This window comes from Fusarium oxysporum, chromosome I, assembly GCF_013085055.1.
Source record: "Fusarium oxysporum Fo47 chromosome I, complete sequence".
Classification (NCBI taxonomy): domain Eukaryota; kingdom Fungi; phylum Ascomycota; class Sordariomycetes; order Hypocreales; family Nectriaceae; genus Fusarium; species Fusarium oxysporum.
The window spans coordinates 347649-364815 of NC_072840.1; the positions used below are offsets into that span (position 1 = coordinate 347649).

The 17167-nt window shown below is 48.3% G+C and overlaps 7 protein-coding genes across 7 annotated transcripts; 3 read left to right on the plus strand and 4 right to left on the minus strand.

Annotated features, from left to right (window-relative positions):
- Positions 1-146: 146 nt before the first annotated feature.
- FOBCDRAFT_246402 (G-protein alpha subunit-domain-containing protein) lies at positions 147-2279 on the minus strand. Its single transcript, XM_059610773.1, has 3 exons — positions 1798-2279; positions 852-1736; positions 147-647 (listed from the first exon to the last, which is right to left on the minus strand). The coding sequence occupies exons 1-3, from the start codon at positions 2229-2231 to the stop codon at positions 185-187; spliced, it is 1782 nt and encodes a 593-aa protein (XP_059463727.1). The 5' UTR covers positions 2232-2279; the 3' UTR covers positions 147-184.
- A 598-nt stretch (positions 2280-2877) lies between these two features.
- FOBCDRAFT_246403 (uncharacterized protein) lies at positions 2878-6343 on the minus strand (the record flags this gene model as incomplete). The annotated part of the gene is made up of 6 exons (XM_059610774.1): positions 2878-4315; positions 4367-4841; positions 4904-5232; positions 5286-5600; positions 5843-6141; positions 6204-6343. 6 exons carry the CDS (start codon positions 6341-6343, stop codon positions 3009-3011), a joined length of 2865 nt encoding a protein of 954 aa, XP_059463728.1. The 3' UTR covers positions 2878-3008.
- A 757-nt stretch (positions 6344-7100) lies between these two features.
- Positions 7101-7685, minus strand: FOBCDRAFT_313309 (uncharacterized protein; the record flags this gene model as incomplete). The annotated part of the gene is made up of 1 exon (XM_031180400.2): positions 7101-7685. The coding sequence occupies one exon, from the start codon at positions 7683-7685 to the stop codon at positions 7101-7103; it is 585 nt and encodes a 194-aa protein (XP_031041168.2).
- An 890-nt stretch (positions 7686-8575) lies between these two features.
- Positions 8576-9174, plus strand: FOBCDRAFT_266397 (uncharacterized protein; the record flags this gene model as incomplete). The annotated part of the gene is made up of 3 exons (XM_031180401.2): positions 8576-8749; positions 8810-9030; positions 9081-9174. 3 exons carry the CDS (start codon positions 8576-8578, stop codon positions 9172-9174), a joined length of 489 nt encoding a protein of 162 aa, XP_031041169.2.
- Positions 9175-10145: 971 nt separating this feature from the next.
- On the plus strand, positions 10146-13069 carry FOBCDRAFT_246404 (uncharacterized protein). Its single transcript, XM_059610775.1, has 6 exons — positions 10146-10670; positions 10728-11102; positions 11153-11310; positions 11364-11733; positions 11784-12134; positions 12185-13069. Exons 1-6 carry the CDS (start codon positions 10207-10209, stop codon positions 13014-13016), a joined length of 2550 nt encoding a protein of 849 aa, XP_059463729.1. The 5' UTR covers positions 10146-10206; the 3' UTR covers positions 13017-13069.
- A 592-nt stretch (positions 13070-13661) lies between these two features.
- FOBCDRAFT_313311 (uncharacterized protein) lies at positions 13662-14186 on the plus strand (the record flags this gene model as incomplete). Its single annotated transcript, XM_031180403.3, has 1 exon — positions 13662-14186. One exon carries the CDS (start codon positions 13662-13664, stop codon positions 14184-14186), a length of 525 nt encoding a protein of 174 aa, XP_031041171.3.
- Positions 14166-15942, minus strand: FOBCDRAFT_209929 (transferase). The gene has a single exon (XM_031180404.3). It carries the CDS (start codon positions 15730-15732, stop codon positions 14221-14223), a length of 1512 nt encoding a protein of 503 aa, XP_031041172.2. The 5' UTR covers positions 15733-15942; the 3' UTR covers positions 14166-14220.
- Positions 15943-17167: the final 1225 nt, after the last annotated feature.

The following is a 17167-nucleotide window of genomic DNA, read 5'->3' on the forward strand; positions in this document are numbered from 1 at the left end:
CAATAATTCAAAAGCTAAAGGTATTCTGAGCCTTGCATACTTAGTCGTCAAGGATAGAGTCAACCACGAAGCTTACCCACTCTGGACAGGGTTTGGGTGTAGGGAGGTAGTTGAGATGTGGAACTGCCTTCGGCTTTGATTTCTATCTGAAATGTTCAATGTCTCTCTCCCGAGGCTATTTAAGCTATGTTAAGTTTAATGCCTTTAGGGTGGCACTCAGATCCATCTCTCTAATGGCAGCTTGTAAGAAACGATGACAGCTTTCATCATAAACCGCAGTGGTAAGGTGGAAGAGCATGGGAAGATAAGCCCGGTTCACCTGGTTTAGTCTCGAAACAATGTAGTCATAAACCCTGTGATAGTCGTTTCCGCCTGTGTATTCTGGAAAATATCGACCAAGCGGTTCTGTCAAGAGCTTTCTCTTCAAGGCATTGGCGTTGTTAAGAACAACAATAATCCCCGAGTTCCTTAAAAATGGCGAATTGATGGCCTTTTCGAATCGAAGCATCATCTCGGAAAGTTCAGTATCGCCAAAAAGTTCGTCTTCGTCACTGGGCAGGGTGCGACAGTAGGATCCTAAATCGAGAACAAAGATTATAATTTTGCCCTCAAGTTGCGGGAACAACGCCTTTTCATTACCCGCTAGGCTACCTAGGTCAGTTAGACGGACACTAATATTTCCAAATTCAAGCCGACATTCTACTAAGCCAGGTGGCGGTGTTGGTATTATGCAGCGTATGGCATCCTCATCGCTTGGTGAATATCCTTCAGAGAAGATTCGATCGATTTCATTTAAAAAACTGAGAAACGTAAGCATCACAGTCCAAAGTCATCACGGACCAAACACTTACTATTTGCCATTGTTAGGGAGAACGAAACCACTCCTCTTCATCAAGGTCTTTGTTGCTGGGTGTTCAAGGACTAAGCCCACCGTTTTTGCGAATTCAGGGTCAGGACCGGTTTCCGGGTTCAAGTCTTTCTCGCAGGACAAAATAGTCTCGAAGTGTTGCCATAAGGGGTCTGCTTCTTTGAGGGCATGGCCATACCGCAGTGAAGCAATCAAGGACTTCAAGCTCTTCATAACGTTTTCGAAGACTATTAGACGAGAATAGGTCTTATCATAGTATTCTGGTTGATAACGGGATCGTCTTATCCCTTCAAACACTTGTTTTCTCGTGTCTGAGCCCATAATTACTGCCTTGATCTGCCTGTTGGCACTCTCTGAGTCATCTTTCAACTTCTGATCGATTCTCCGAGATTCCTTAGCCTGAAGTTTTGAATCACTCCTGGTCCGGGTGAGGTTTAGAGGTTTCAACTCAATGCTCATAGCAGTGCGTCCCAAAGAAGTAATTCGTTCGCCTATGCTTTGAGATGACCTAGATGAGTCTCTGGATGCGACACTCTGTGTGCGAGTGAGCGTAGCTTGTTCTGTTGGTGGGCCGGGTGGAGGGGCTTGGGGGTCTGAGGGTCGTTGCTGTTCGCCTTGGATAGTAGCACTATGTGTCCTCCGTGTCGTTGCGAGTTTTCGAATCCACTTCTCATAGACTTTGGTGATGAACAGCTCCCTATCAAATGCAAACTGCACCGACCATCTTGAAGAGCTTACTGATGTAGCTGTCACTATCGAGTCGGAGTCTCGATGAACAATCAGTGATGCAGTATCTCGGCCCATCTCCTCCAACGCCCTAATGATTTTGGGTTGTTGAAGAATCTTTCTTTGTTCTTCTAAAGCATTTCTAAATATACGGTCAGCAACACTCTCTATTTTGGAAATGCTTGAAATTCGTAATAACTCACGCGTTGCAAGCGCTCAGGAGGAGCGTCAGCGTATGTGTTTGCTGGTCAACCATTCGTTGAATCTGCTCCATATCTTTGGTTTTGAAGAGAAGAGATATTTTGGATCCCATCATCAGATCCCCGGCTTCTGTCTTCTCAAGTTGTGAGACCTCACCATCGATCTTGCTGATGAGCAGGCGACAGCATGTGACACAGCTATCCACCTGCATGACCAATTGATGCGATTGATCATCGACCTTAGATTCAGCCCATTTCTGGATTTCGCATAATGAGAACTTGAGGAGGTTGAGCTGATTCTCGAATGCCAAAATCGTTAGGTCTGCGGTTTTCCATGCTTGTCGCATGTCACAGACAGTGGTTATCGTTTTGGTCAATACATCGATGATGTTTGCAACCGCGCCGGCCGTTCCAATGATAGACAGAGGATCGGCCATCTTAGATAATGGATTGATGATAATTTGAAGGATCCGTATACTGGCGGCGACTAGTGAGATGTGAAGACAGAATTTCTGTTGTACCCCTCACGTGAGCGGGCTTTAGCGGTTCGCAAATCTGCCTAACGTGGCTGTGCTTGATTTGACCATCCATTATCATCTTCACTGCCTTTATGCTAACCAAATCACAATCAATCTAACTCCTACTTCTTACTACATCACTACTAGTCTATCAAAGCTAGCAACCGCCGGGTCATGGATCATGCGTCGAACCCGACTGCAAATCCGCCATCTCGCGATTCAATACCTTCGTCTGACGTAGAACCCCTTCGCAATGGCGATGGCTTTGATGAATACTGGGGCGATTTTGTAGATTCAGAATATGAGTTCGATATTGAAGCGGTCTCTAAGGATGTTAACCTCTACCCTAGGGGCATATGCTACCTTATCCAGATTGATGAGGTTCTCGCTAGTCGGTACCGCATTCTTCATAAACTCGGTCATTATCTTGTTGTTATTTTTGCAGTCAGTATAACCTTCATTATCTCATCTTGGCTATTGGGTCTCTCCAAACGATTCACGGGGCCATCAGATGGAACTGTACATATTTGAAGGGGCATACAATCACAATAATTGAAACATTTGAGACACTTTTATCCTATTAGACATGAACTACTCACTACGTCAAGCACTATCAGCCGAGGATTCTGAATCGTGAATATTCGGCCCTTACTACAGCTCTCCCTTTCTGGCTGACCTAAACCTGTGGCATGCATATTACAAGCTGACCTTGCGCAGACACTTGATGGACACGGGCCCAATTAATCCATGCCTTTGCCAATCTGCAAAAGTATACAAAGCAGGTGCCGCTGGACCAACGCCATTCGCCTTGACATAATCAACTCTTGCCTTGACTGCATTGAACAAAGTAGACGCCACCTCTACCCGGATTTTGTTGGTTCCCGCAACCAGATAATCCGATACATCGATTTGAGCGTCGTAAATGTCAATCGCCGGAAGCTGCTTGTCGTTTACCCATGCTCGAATGGTGTTGAGCACAGGGCCAAGCTGCAGTACAGCGATGGAATCTTTGCTTGTGACTCTTGGGACCTGGAAGGTAGCTGTGTATGTACCAACGCCTGATACATTCTGTGCTCCAGAAATCTCGGACCAGGGCTGCAATGTCTTCTGAGTGCCCAGCTTCATCACCTTCTTGACAGATGCCGACTTTGTCTCGTCGGGACCGGGGACCCAGGACTCAAGAGTCATGTTCCAGTTGCCGATATCGATGTTGAGGGCATTCTTCTTGTCGCTGCTACTAGCAGCAGGAATCTGCTTTCTCTGTCCGTTGGATAAAGTCAAGGAGGCGGCTTGAGTATCTCCCAATAGTACAGAAATGCCATCCTTGCCATCAGAACTGTAGGAAGCGTCGATGACATTCTCCGAATGTGTGACAATGCTCGTCTTCGACTTGCCACTGGTAAACGCAACAACCGCCGTTTGGCCTTCCTTCAAAGACACCTGGAAGGTGGCCTTGCCCGAGGAGCGCTTGAAGGATGCCATAGCAACTTGTCGCCCAGTCCATGCGTTGAGCTTGTAAGGAACCTTTCCTTGTTCAACCTCTGCCGTGATGTCAAAAGTCGATGATGAACCCCGGTTGAAGAGGAGAAGATAGTCCGAGCTCTTGTCTGACCTCCACACGGTATACAAGTTCTTCGCAGCATCTGAGCTTGTCATCACTCGGGGCTTGACGGAAAGTTTGCCGAGTGCGTTGAGTAGATCGTCGGCGGATTTGATGAAAGCAATGTTGGAGTACTTGGATCCCTTGAGCTTCGAGATGTTCTTGGACACAGCATCTTGGCCTTTAGTTCCGATTGTCGTGGCGGGGAGATCCCCTACGACAATGACTGGAAGCCCGGCATCGGCCAACTCAACGAGCTTTTGCGATGCCTCAACAGTGATGAACTGTTGCTGGTTGAGTATGAGCGCGCGATATCCTGCACCTGGAGAGTCCAAGATTTTGTTCGTAACCTTGAAAGTCTTTGAGCCAAAGTTCGCTGGCGACAGATACTCATAGGTGAAGCCTTGAGACTCAATTAGCAAAAGTGGTATCATGGTATGGCAGCGGTGCTTACCGCTAGCACGAAGATCCGTGCCATTATACATATCCGATATGCCATAAGGATCTTTGTACAGGTAAAAGGCCAAGTCTTTCTTGCCTACTCCTTGCTGCAGGACAAACTGGTTTCTGGCGGTGTAGTTCATCATCTCAGACATGTAGTTCCACGCTGGCTGCTTGGGGCTCCAAAGTTCAGTGTAGATATACTGAAACGGCGTGAATCCAGGCCAGGTCGAACCGACTTGCTCTCCAGTGTAAGTCATTCCATGGATCATCATGGCATTGACACCGCCTGCGAATGCATCGTGGAAGAGGTTGATGAGGGATGGAATGGTCAGACTGTATGCGCCTTGTGCTACTGCGCCGATTTCTGTGGAAATGATGTTGCGACGTCCAAGGTGTGCGGGGCCGACGAATTGTGACATTTGATCTGGTGTTTTGAAGGCCAGAGATTCGAGTTCGGGGGTGGAAACAATCGGTATATCCGCGAGCTATTAACGTGTCAGAGACATGTCGTGGCACTAGAATTGCGGCTAGAAGCATGGACACCTACAATGTCCAAGGGAATGTTGTACCCAACTTGACACGAATGTGAGAGGCCCAGCGATTCAGCCCAGTCTTCGAAGGTCTGCAGGTACTCCTGGTAACCCTCGTTCAAGGTCAGTCGGTAGTCCTGGAGGTACTTGCTTTGTCCGTCATCCGGAGCCCCATCGAGGTAAAATGTAGTGTTGTAGGGAGCCTGGGCGGCTGTAAAGGATGTCGACTTGTGGAATAGCAATGGAAGATACTTGATAACGTTGTAACCGCGCTTGGACTTGAAGCGATCCGGGAACCCAGGAGACCAGTAAAGCGAAGCTTGAATCTCCATGCTGTCCTCCCAAGCTATTCCCAGGTTAGAATGGCTAAACCAAAAGCTTATCGGGGATTGAACTTACTGTGCTTGCCAACCTCCTTGAGCAACTGGCGGATCTGGGTACTCAACAGGTTCTTCTCCCAGAACTGGGATGCTAGCTTTGCCCCAGCGGCGCTGAAATGGTCTGTAACCCAGGAGCCGTTGGCAATTACATCAGTAGGAACGCCATCACACGATCGCTGGTTGGTGTAGCGCTCGTAGTGCGCAAATAACACGTACTCCTTATAGTCTTTTGGTGCTGTCCATGTGATCTTGCCGTCCTTGACGTACTCGGTGAGGTCGGCCAGTGACTTCTCATGCAAGGCGATGAAAGCATTGCTGTCGCCCGAGTCGTTTCCTTCAAAGTCATCAGTACAAGACACGATGGTGTAATAAATGATTGTAGGAGTGGTCATTCTCTAGACGGGGGGTTAAATATGTATGACTTACTGGATGCAATGGCAGCGGCAGAGACCCCAATAAGACGGCTCCCACCAAACTTTTCCTGCGGGTGAATATACCCCAAGTTCTCATTCCAGTCGATATCAGCAGCTGGCAAAGCCCCATCAAACTTTTCTCCTCCTTTAACAGACACCTTGCCATAGACAAGTTGCACGGCAAGACCAGGAGTGAGTGGCTTGGAGGGAACACCCTGGCCCTGGCTAGCACCCAGCGCCACGTCCATTGACAGCCCACTCGCCTTTGTAGCTTCAAGCGCAATCTGGAGAACGTCCTTGAACGCAGGCTTGCCAAAGGCATATGTTTCCATCTTGGAGTCGTTCACGCCGCCGAAGCCGTAGTTGTAGAATGGGAGAAACTCCAGACCGCCGGCGCCGAGCTTTTGGAGGTCTTGGATGTCGGTTTGGAGGACATCGTGGTCAACATCTGCATCTGGGAGCCTTTTTTGATGGGGATTATAAGTTAAATGTTGGCATTTCGTGAGGTTGGATAGTTTACTTACCAATATCTGAACTTGGGACGATACTCGGCTGAGGGAGCTTCGAATCCTGGGACCGCGTTGGACAATGGTGAAATACCTTGCCCGACGACTACGCCAATGGCAGCCGTGGAGGCAAGTAATTGGCACCCGTAGAGACGCATCTAGCCTGGGTGACCAGTAGCAGAGTTAGGTGATAATGAATGTGCTTGTACTTGTTAGTGAGGAGATTGGCTTCTGCGGATAGCTACAGGCCTTTCTTTTATGTCCATTTCCAATCTCGCGTCTCGGGCAAGTTATCAGCGAGATTGACATCCCCAAGTCATTGTCTAAATTAGTTGTCGCTGTTTATTACGGCGAAGTCAACCCCCCTCAATGGCGATTCCCCAGCACTCACCAAGCGTTTCTGGACAAGCTGATTCGTATTGGGATTAGCACTGCCGATTCAGGGGATTACCCCGTGGGGAAATGGGGCACCATTAACGTTAGACGTCTTTGTGCATCGGGCTCATTTCAGGACTTGGGTACAGTAGTTTGTATCTCGTTCGCGCCTCGTTCCCCTGCTCAGTGTGATTTGCTTTATTCTCTCTATATTTACTACTAAATCCTTCTACAGTAGTATATCTATTATATTATCTTTAATAGATATACTACTTAAGATATCTTTTATGTTATATTTTATTTAAAATAATGCTTCTTATATATACCACGGCTGTGAAAAGTGCCTCGTTTACTGTCTTGTTCACCTCGTTTATATCTCGTTCTACTCACCGAGGCCTTTCTCCACTTCGGCCTTTGTTACCCCGTCTGCCCATTTAAGATCCAGCCTTGTGTAGCAAGTACATGAGACAGGTACAAGTCTTTTTTATTAGGTCGCAGACTAATACTCAAAGCAATATCTCAGAGAGAAATAGCTAAACCCTAAATCCACTGAGAAAGCGCCACAGCTATTGGAACCCCCAAGGACAGTAACTTGAAGCTCGTCAAAGATGCACCGCCATTATCGTCGTCGTTGTTACCGTTCCGTCCTGTCGCGTCAGGGAAAATATGCGCTCTTACGTTTGTCCCCGTACTCCATCCCCACATGTCTTTTACGGTAGCTGTACCTGTTCCCGTGACATGAGCCTCGGTACCTGTGTACCATTCTTCCATCGCTTCTGCTGAGTAACCATTTCCCATGCAGTAAGAAGCGTAATAGTGTCGCATAGTCTCAGCATCCTGCGACTCTTGCCCGTTTGAGCAACTAGCTTGTGCGCAGCTGTCGATGTGTTTGCTCACGGCTTTCGCTTTGCCGCTATCCGTTGCGCAGTAGCATTTTTCTTGGTATGGTGCGCCGCAGTTTAGAGCGCTGCCGAGATCAGCGTTTGCGTTGTTGGGACGGAAGAGACACGGTCGGATGCATTGGTCGACGTCGCTTGGAATTTCACGGAAGATATTGACAGTTTGAGAGAGAGACTGAGTCGCGAGAATCAGCAGTGTAGTTACTCTCATGGCCATGGGAGTCATTTTGAGGATAACAGCCCGGAGATAAACAGGCTGAGGCGTTGATGATTGTTAATCCAATGGTAAGAAGTCAATATTGAAATGAATGGATTTGAAGAAATATCCATGCACTCTGGTGCACATATGTCAGATTCCGTGCGGCGTAGTCGACTTTATCTGTAAATTCTAGCCGCGATGACTCTTCCCCTCATGCGCATCGGTAGGCATGAGGCCATCAGTACTGTTGGCGGTTGCGCAGCCAATCACAAGCTCTCTTACCTGCCAAGACTGTAGATCTCTGTTTCACAGCCCTGCAGCTTCTTTTTCATCACTGCCATCACCAACACATAACTATAAATATTTAATTCCCACTGATTCATAACCATAGAATTTATTTTGACCGAAAATGGATAAAAGAGATTACTGACTTGCAGGGAGATGAGGTAGAGTCAACTGAGCACAGTCACCAGTGGCGAGCACTGATCTGACCTGGTCAGTCTTGGTCGCCAAGCAGTAGTGATTAATTCTCTACAGGACCAGGTCATAGTGCGCATATGTCTCTGAGAAAAAAATATTTTTCGCAAATGAATCAGATACGCCATTCCTGCTGAGCCTCGTGGCTGAGCTTATCTGCGATCTGATTTACAATTCTCCGCGTACGGCTCACCCCCGAAACGCCAAGATCTATACGCGTATAGACCTTGGCCCATATCATAACATTAATCAACCTATATATACCAATATCAGATCCAGAAAAGATCTTGATCAAAAATCTCTGTTCATTTTCAAGCTTGCAGTCTGACACACCCGTGTTCAGTCCCCTCGTTTTTATCGTCTTTCGACATCTTGCTTCCGCCTTCCACCGTGCACACCCTACCATTCAATCTCCACCTTCAAATCGAGCAACCGACAACATGGGCATCAGAGACTTTTTCGACAGCCGCTTCTTCGAGCACAGCTGGAAGAACAAAGTCTTCATCCTCCAAGTCGTCACCATCACCCTCGCCTTCATCCTCGGTATCGCCAAAGTCGCAACAAAACCATCAGGCATCCCGATGACCAGATCAGACATCATGGCTATAACAATGGTGGGCTACCACATTCGGTCTCTGACCAAGTCATCATGAACTAAGCTCACAGTTTCGCAGAGTCTCAAATCGTACGCTTTCCTAGCCTATGAACACCTCACACAAAAGGTAGATAAGTTCAAAAGATTCGGAAGTCTCAAAGCCAATGCGATTCTGAACACAATGGACATTGTCTTCTGGGCGGTGGTGATGGGGTTGGCGTTTAACATGGCCACTCGAGTATGCATCGGTGCGAACTGTGCAATTGGTATCTTGGTCGGACTGGTAGCGCTGGTCGTTACGTAAGTTGATTTGCCTCATACTCATCAGGGAACTGGCTGACACTGCGCAGAGTCGTCAACTTTTGGGCGGCTGTTATTGCTTGGAAGGATCACAAGTACTTCAAGAACAATGGCGTTCGACGTGGCCATAGTTCTGAGAAATAAAGTGCCGCCGAATGACTCCCGAATGGTCACTGAGCCATTCGTTGACTCAATGCAGAAGGATAAGGAGGGTTTATGCAGGGCATTGATCAGCGGGTGATGTGTTATGATGAAAGGAACAATATCTCAAAATGGATAGATGATTTGAGATGCACGATAGATAATAAATGAAATTTGAAACTCCAGAATATACTTCAGGTCGAATCGGCTATTATATTACACCTGTCACTTGGTTATCCAGTGGGTTGATGACTATTCTGTTAAACTTTTATTTGTTGTTTCTGTAGCTGACAGCTAAGTTCAAGTCCGCATCGCGTATCTTATATCGAAGCTTCGAGATATACTTCTAGTATAGTGGCTTTTAATACAACCAAAAAACCCCAGTGATGCTGTACTTACATTTTAATTTATCAACAAGACTTGGAAGCGATTCGATTCTATTGCAAATGTACCTACGGAGTAGTCTGGTTGCCAATTACTACCCTATACTAAGCTAGAAATATTTTCGGATCTAAAGGTCAAGCCGCGAGCCCTGTGCAACGAGCTATAACCGATACAGTCTAGCGCAAAGCGGGAACCCCGTCGTATGCGGCACCAAAGCCATCCTCCATACGCGTATTCATTTATCTCCACTTCTCAACTCACTGCCTCACAAGCTTTGAGTAGCTTGGCTCATGTAACTCGACGCTGGTCAATAGGACTCTCATCCGATTGATTGAAACACATACGTATATCCGGTCGGAGATTTTTATTTTACATAATTCTCGTATATTACATTGTTGAAATCAGGCTTTTACCCGAGCAACATATCATGTTTATGGCTCTGAGACTCTGCGTATACAAATGGCCCAAGTGTATTTTGTGATACGCGTATTTCGCGATAGCGTCTTTTCGGCCATTCCGTTTTCTGCAACCAGTCAATTAGCTGCAATGTTTCACGGTCGGGTTTCTTATAACATGGCGTCGCTCTGACTGGCAGCTGAGAACTTCTTCAATTACTTCCAATTCCCTTCACCTTCATCGACTTGAGTAAACATGTCTCCAACACCAGATGACGACCAATCTAACCGACAGACGAGATATTTCGAGCTCCCAGCAAATGGCGAGCATAGCGCCCCACTGCCAGATGAGCTTCCGCCCTACGAAGCGTTGGCGGAATTAGAAGCCACTACAACTAGTCGCGAAGATGGACGAATTGATATTGATCTTAGTTCGAGAATAGCTCGGCGACTGTCGAAACTGGTTCCGACGGGAAAGCCTCCACTTTCTTATGGACAGAACCAACCGCCTGCGTACACCGAGACAAGCGAAAGGAGCATTCGCCTCAATATCGTCATTCAGGTTGTTGGTAGTCGAGGAGATGTTCAGCCTTTTGTCGCGCTGGGTACAGAATTGCAGCGCCATGGCCACCGAGTGCGACTTGCGACACACGGCCAGTTCGACAAATTTGTGAGAGAGTCTGGCCTTGAGTTTTTCTCAATTGGCGGTGATCCCGCTGAGTAAGTCCTCTCCAGGTTCAATTGTTGATGTCAGCATGAGCTAACGGCTTTGTAAAGACTGATGGCCTACATGGTCAAAAACCCTGGTCTATTCCCCAGCATGAAGACACTACGCGGGGGCGAGATCCAACGAAAACGCAAAATGGTTGACGAAATGCTACATAAGTGTTGGAGTTCCTGCATTGAACCCGATGAACTCACAGGAAGACCGTTTGTTGCAGATGCAATCATCGCGAATCCACCTAGCTTTGCGCACATCCATTGCGCGCAAGCCCTCGGTGTCCCCTTACATCTCATGTTCACGATGCCCTGGACGAGTACAAGGGAGTTCTGTCACCCACTTGCGAATCTGAAGGCGAATGGGAGTGATATGTCGGCGACGGCTGCGAATTATGTGTCTTATTCGTTGGTTGAGTGGATGACTTGGCAAGGGTGAGTTTTAGAGAAGTGTCTGTGGATGAATATGTGCTGATATGAGACAGACTCGGCGACATCATCAATGCGTGGAGGGGCACTATAGACCTGGAACCGATTCCATTCAGCGAGGGTCCATGTTTGACGGAGACTTTGGGTGTACCCGTCACATACTGTTGGTCACCAGCTTTAGTACCCAAGCCAGCCGACTGGCCTGAGAACATTGGTATGTCTGAATCCATGCCCTTACTGACCGTTCGCTGACGATAGCCGTGACAGATGTCTGCGGCTTCTTCTTCCGCGATGCTCCAAAATATCAACCTGAACCAGATTTGGAGCAGTTCTTGGCAAGCGGTCCACCACCAGTATACATCGGCTTTGGCAGTATCGTAATAGATGACCCCGAGAAGTTAACAGCGACAATTCTCGAGGCTGTTAGTGCGACGGGGACACGGGCGATCGTCTCCCGAGGTTGGAGTAAGCTTGGAGGCGACTCAGCCGGAGACGACCAAGTCTTCTTTCTAGGTGACTGTCCCCACGAGTGGCTATTTCAGCATGTCACTGCGGTGATACATCACGGAGGTGCTGGAACCACGGCATGCGGTCTCCTCAACGCAAAGCCTACTACCATTGTACCGTTCTTCGGAGAGTAAGTCGTCCCATTCTGGTTGAAGTTCTCAAGCTGATCATGGCGAACAGCCAACCGTTTTGGGGAAACATGGTCCACGCGGGCGGTGCAGGCCCAGCTCCCATACCTTTCAAGTCCCTGAACAGCAGCAACCTCGCCGAAGCTATTCTCTTCTGTTTGACACCTGAAGCTTCTACAGCTGCACGACAAATCGCTGATAAGATGTCACGTGAAGCCGGTGTCAGACGAGCCGTGGCGTCCTTTCATGCGAATTTACCTCTCAACAATATGCGATGTGACCTCTTACCCAATCGTTCTGCAGCATGGCTGTACGAAAAGAAGGGTAAGAAGATAAAACTGTCCAAGATGGCTGCTGAGATATTAGTCGAGGGTGAGAAGGTGTTGTGGAATAACCTCAAGGCGTATGTTACACCGTGACAAGCATGGGAAGAGTTTGCTGACCATTTTGTAGTTACCAACCGCAGCCAGTTCATATTGAGAACCGTCGCTGGGATCCGTTGACTGCGACACTTGCGACGCTCGCCACGACTGGAGTTGGTATGGTCACGTCAGCCTCTGATATTGTCGTCAAACCCATCCAAGCTCTGCGACCAGTGACTCCAAGTGGTAGCAGATCAGCAAGTCGAGATCGAGCGGGGGATAACTCGAAACGCCCCTCGGAGGAGGATGTCTTTGGCAGGCCAGCTGGCATGGATCTGCCTCCAGCACCAACGGGCACCAAAGATAAAGATCCCCAACATGGTGCACTAGCAGCCGTGAAGGGCTCAGCTTCGGGTGTCGGCGGCTTCTTCAAGCACTACTCAAAAGGCATGCTTCTCGACCTCCCCTACGCCGTGACAGAAGGAATGCGCAACGCCCCCAAACTCTACGGCGGCAAAGCCTACGATCCAGGTGCCGTTACAGATTGGAAATCAGGCGGTATAGCAGCCGGGAAGAACTTTGCACATGGTATGGTTGAAGGTATAGGCGGTATAGTCATGGAGCCCGTGAGAGGAGCGAAGAAAGAAGGCGCTGCGGGTGCTGCGAAAGGTGTTGGTATCGGGTTGTTGAATCTAGGAACGAAGGTGGGCTCTGGTGCGATTGGGTTGTTCGCGTTGCCGGGACAGGGGGCGTACCTGAGTGCGAGGGCGCTTGTGAAGAGGAAGACGGGGAAGAGCATTATGGAGGCGAGGAAGATTGAGGGGAGGGATGTTGTTGAGAGGAGTGATGAGGTGGAACGTCAGAATGACAAGACCACGGTAATAGAGGGATTCGAGTCATTGTTGACAGAGACGAAGAAATAGATGGATAAATAGATAGCAATAAGAGATGCTAAGCAATACATTGCAGTTACTTATGGTAATGGCAGCCCTAGTAGGCTTCTGTCCGCCCTTGTCTCGCCTTTGAAGCCTACCTTGGGCTGTTTTTTCGAAGATCGGTATGCTGTTATGATAGATTATCTGGCATCGAATTCGAATAAGAGCTGATGGACATGTCATGAGTAGTCTCTAGTTCTCCTCAGTGTCTACAAAGACTTAAGGGACTCAGTCCCGAATCTCATAGATTCAGTGCATTCCCAACTAAGGTGTTAAAGAGGAGGTTATCTTAGCCAAGACCTTGGCAAAGTCTTGCGTGCAAGTCCAAATAAAGGCCAAAAAGATACATGTTGCATGTGTCATGACCTAAAACTATCAATCAAATCCATGGAGGCGAGAATTACTCATAAAGAGGCCCTTTCTAGATTGAAATATTCCTATTGCAAAAGAGGTATGGTTCGCTCTATGTGTTTTTGATGCTAGTGCATCCCTGTTTCGTTACTGGTATCATTATGTAATTAATGCCACTATAAGATGACTTTCAAGATTACAGCCAAGCCTTTTTGAACTTCAACCTTATTTATCACCGTCTTGTACAGGAATTTCCGTTCGGTAGGTATAAACTCAATCAAGATGGCACGAAATCAACACCTACTCACTCGCACTCCGCAGGCGACCCACAGCAACTCATCCCCCCTCATCGAAATGGCTGTCTCCCCCGAAGTCGCTGCTATTATCCAGCGCAAGAAGGCGCAATACTGTCACTTCGCCGATTCTAATCAATGGGACCGCTTCGACAGCATCATGCTACCCAATGCGAGCTTTATCTTTCACAATCCAGACGGCAGTGTGATCACGAAGGGAGAGATTGAGTACTCATGGTCTTCGACGAAGGACTGGGTAGCGTTCTTCGAGAATGAGTTCAAGACGATGCAAACGATTCACATTGTCGGACCAGCAGAGATGGAGCAGATTGCGCCTGATGAGATTAAAGCTATCTGGGCGGTTACATACCATGCTGGGACGAAGGAGCATGAGGGAGGTGTTCATGGAACGGGCGGTGGACATTATCATGAGACGTGGAAGAAGGTTGGGGATGATTGGTTTATGGAGAGCTTGAGAATGGAGAGGCTTTACTGGAAGGTACTGAGCGTTTAATCAATTCGTATTAGGTTGCTACGTAAGTACGAATCTAGGAAGAACCATTTGTGCCATTTGTGCCATTCACCCCGTTTGTGCCATTGGTGCCATTAGACTTCTTGGCCTCAGAAGCATCCTCGGCATCAACCCCTCTATACTCAAAGTACTCACTCCATTCAAGATCATTGATCAGATCTTGAGCAAGCCTCTTCTCGTAGAAGATGGCAAACTCGCAACCCTCATCTGACTCGGGTGATGGGTCACGAGGTGGGTAAATAATGATGACACCTTCTGTGATGCGATCGAGAAGGTGACGGTATGTAGCTGGCTTCGCGAAGCCAAAGTCAGTCGAAGTGATGTTCGCATCTCGATGGTCTGTCTGGAGAATCGATAGAGGAGGCTGAGCATCGACTCGGGTGTTCAACGAAGTCTTGTCGCGAATGGTAGCCACCATCTCAAGCGTCTTGTCAAGGTTCTCTTGCGTCACACTATTGGTCAAGCGGCGGATATACGATGCCAACTCTGCCAGCGACCACTCCGACATGATCTGCGCGACCGTTGGTTGCGTAACTGGCGCCGTGGGAGACGTCACAGCGAACATGACATTGTGCTGGATGCGCGGTGGCACCTTTGGACTGTGCATGCGCCGTCTCATATCAATCGCTTCACACCAGTATAGAGTCGACTTCGGATCGGGGTTGAAGACGGGCGCTCGAATGCGCGTGAGGTTGCGCCAGATGAAGGCTGAGAAGGCATCGTATGTCGAGATCCACGTTCCATCGGCGGGAGTGGCCTTTGCTTTGAGCTCGGCTGCCTTGCTCTTGGGGAGGTGGAACAGCAGAGACACGCCGACCTGGTGAGCGGGATGGCGTTCTGGAGGAGCTGGGCCATCGATCTTTTGATCCTCTGGAGGCTCTTGCTTGATGAGGCGCGAGACATCGAGGTTGAGGGGGTCCCAGCTTGGATGCTTGGTGCCATTCACATCAGCGTAGCAATTCTCAGCTAGCTGGTGAACGAAACCCGCCCAACCCATGACATCATTGGTGTAGTGATGATGGTGAATGTTAAACACCAATCCACCTCTGATGAAGTTGGCTTTGAAGGCTGAAACGACAGGACTGTTGTCTGGATGTGCTTCAGGCTTCTCACCATATGTCATGGGCGGTACACTCCATTGCTCAAGATCACCAAGCGTCACAGCACTAAAGTTTGTCTTCTCAAGATCCCCAAACGAAGGATACTTATCCGCATCCTCAGGTGCATCAAGCCACTGCACAAAGAAGCGAATAGTACTATCCCTCTTCTTGGTGAAAGAATGACCACCGCCAGGATCCTTCTCAATGGTTCCACAGTAGTGTCTCGCCTGAGCCAGCGTCCTCTCCAGCCCAGCCTTGAGGATCTCAGCGGCTTTTACTTTCTCGGAGTCCTCTAGCTTGAAGAACAGAGCGTAGTTGTTGTAGCTGCAGACAGTAAGGTAGTCGAGCGTGGTGACCTTGAACCGTTCCTCTTCGGGGTCGTTTTCCCAGCCAAGCGGGTGAAGATGGTAGACCTGTTGCTTGGGCATGACGTGGGGCTCTTTGTGGATTCAAATCAGTGTGTGTGAAAGTATACGTGATGGAGAAGAGTATAGGTGTGAGATTGAGCTGGATTTATGAGCCTGGTAGCCGAGAGTGGGTTCTCTGCAGGATGATTTGGTGACCCCTTTCTTTTTCTCAGCTGAGTGCTCTAAGAAGCTATCGAGATCTTGCAGCATTAACAGTGAGGGGTTTGCTATACGAAGGGATAGTAATGAGTTTCTGGCTGCAGGAATCGACGAAAAGGTTGAAACAATAGTCTTGGGACAACTGCGCAAGGAAGTGGTCTGATCATTCAATGCAGCCAAGGAAATAATTACTCTTCAACCAACGAAGCGTTTCGGATACCAGGGACCTGGTTTTCCGACCTTTGCCCAAGGATCAGGAATGCCGATCATCTGCAGATTTCTGATCAAGATGTTACCAATAATGCCAAGTCGGCCAAGTTCATGCAACGCCAACAAGGAACCAGGGGCGAAGGAACTTAAAATTCTGGAGCGGGACGTTAACGGGAACTAATAAAAAGCCCGCGCCTTCTGGCTGTCATGCTATGCAAGAGATCAGACGTTAGGACTCTTAGCTTGGATAATACTAACTAGCAACAAAGTCAATGAAATCTTATCAACAGTTTCAGGGTATAGGAACGAAATGGGGGCACGATATTCATGAGCAACTATCCTGGCCTGCATAGGGGTGTAACATTTCCGGTAACCCGGTAGACAGCGTAAATGCATGCGCTTAGATTTGTTAAGGATCTGCTCCGCTGGAAAAGAATTGAAGCATTATGACTGCGCATGTAAATTGCAGTGACTGATCACATGTTGTTGGCTCACCCTAGTTTGCGTTCTTTTCTCTTGGTGGGTGGGGACTCTGAATCCTTCGATCGGGTGCCGGTCTCCCGTCTGAGTCCCAGTATGGACAGTCTCTCTTTCTGAACTCACATACGGGGCATTTTAATGATATAGGGCTGCTAGTCACTCGTAAGTTTACTTTGGCTTCTCATAATTGACGCCAGTGACTAGAGTAGTTAAACCTCGCGTGGTTCGGGCCAAGCCTAGCCAGGAACATATCATAAGCTTAATTGCTCGTTTGAACAAGAAGTGGCATGAGCTTGCAGCCGAGGTTCCACCATATGGAGTTCGATTTCAGACAAGGCAGGGCTAATAACCAGGCTTTCCCATAGGGTACCACTTTTTATCCTTCTGGCGACAACGTCCCGAGGAAACTTGTGAGAGAACTACTGGACAGATCACAGGTTCCAGTTACTAGCCCCTGCACTTTCTACGGCTAACCCACCGCAGCCAATGTCACGACTGGACCAGGATTCCGGGAACTTGCAGCTAGTCTTGGATATGATCGCCAGGAGAACACAGACGGGGACGTTAACGCAAACGGATGTTTCAATCAAAATCTCAATTACGGCTT

Coding starts and splice junctions, on each gene's coding strand:
- FOBCDRAFT_246402 (XM_059610773.1), bottom strand. CDS start 2,231: ATGGCCGATCCTCTGTCTATCATTGGAACGGCCGGCGCGGTTGCAAAC. Junction 1,737..1,797: donor CTCCTGAGCGCTTGCAACGC/GTGAGTTATTAC, acceptor CCGTATATTTAG/AAATGCTTTAGAAGAACAAA. Junction 648..851: donor CTCCCTAACAATGGCAAATA/GTAAGTGTTTGG, acceptor TGACCTAGGTAG/CCTAGCGGGTAATGAAAAGG.
- FOBCDRAFT_246404 (XM_059610775.1), top strand. CDS start 10,207: ATGTCTCCAACACCAGATGACGACCAATCTAACCGACAGACGAGATAT. Junction 10,671..10,727: donor ATTGGCGGTGATCCCGCTGA/GTAAGTCCTCTC, acceptor GGCTTTGTAAAG/ACTGATGGCCTACATGGTCA. Junction 11,103..11,152: donor GAGTGGATGACTTGGCAAGG/GTGAGTTTTAGA, acceptor GATATGAGACAG/ACTCGGCGACATCATCAATG.
- FOBCDRAFT_209929 (XM_031180404.3), bottom strand. CDS start 15,732: ATGCCCAAGCAACAGGTCTACCATCTTCACCCGCTTGGCTGGGAAAAC.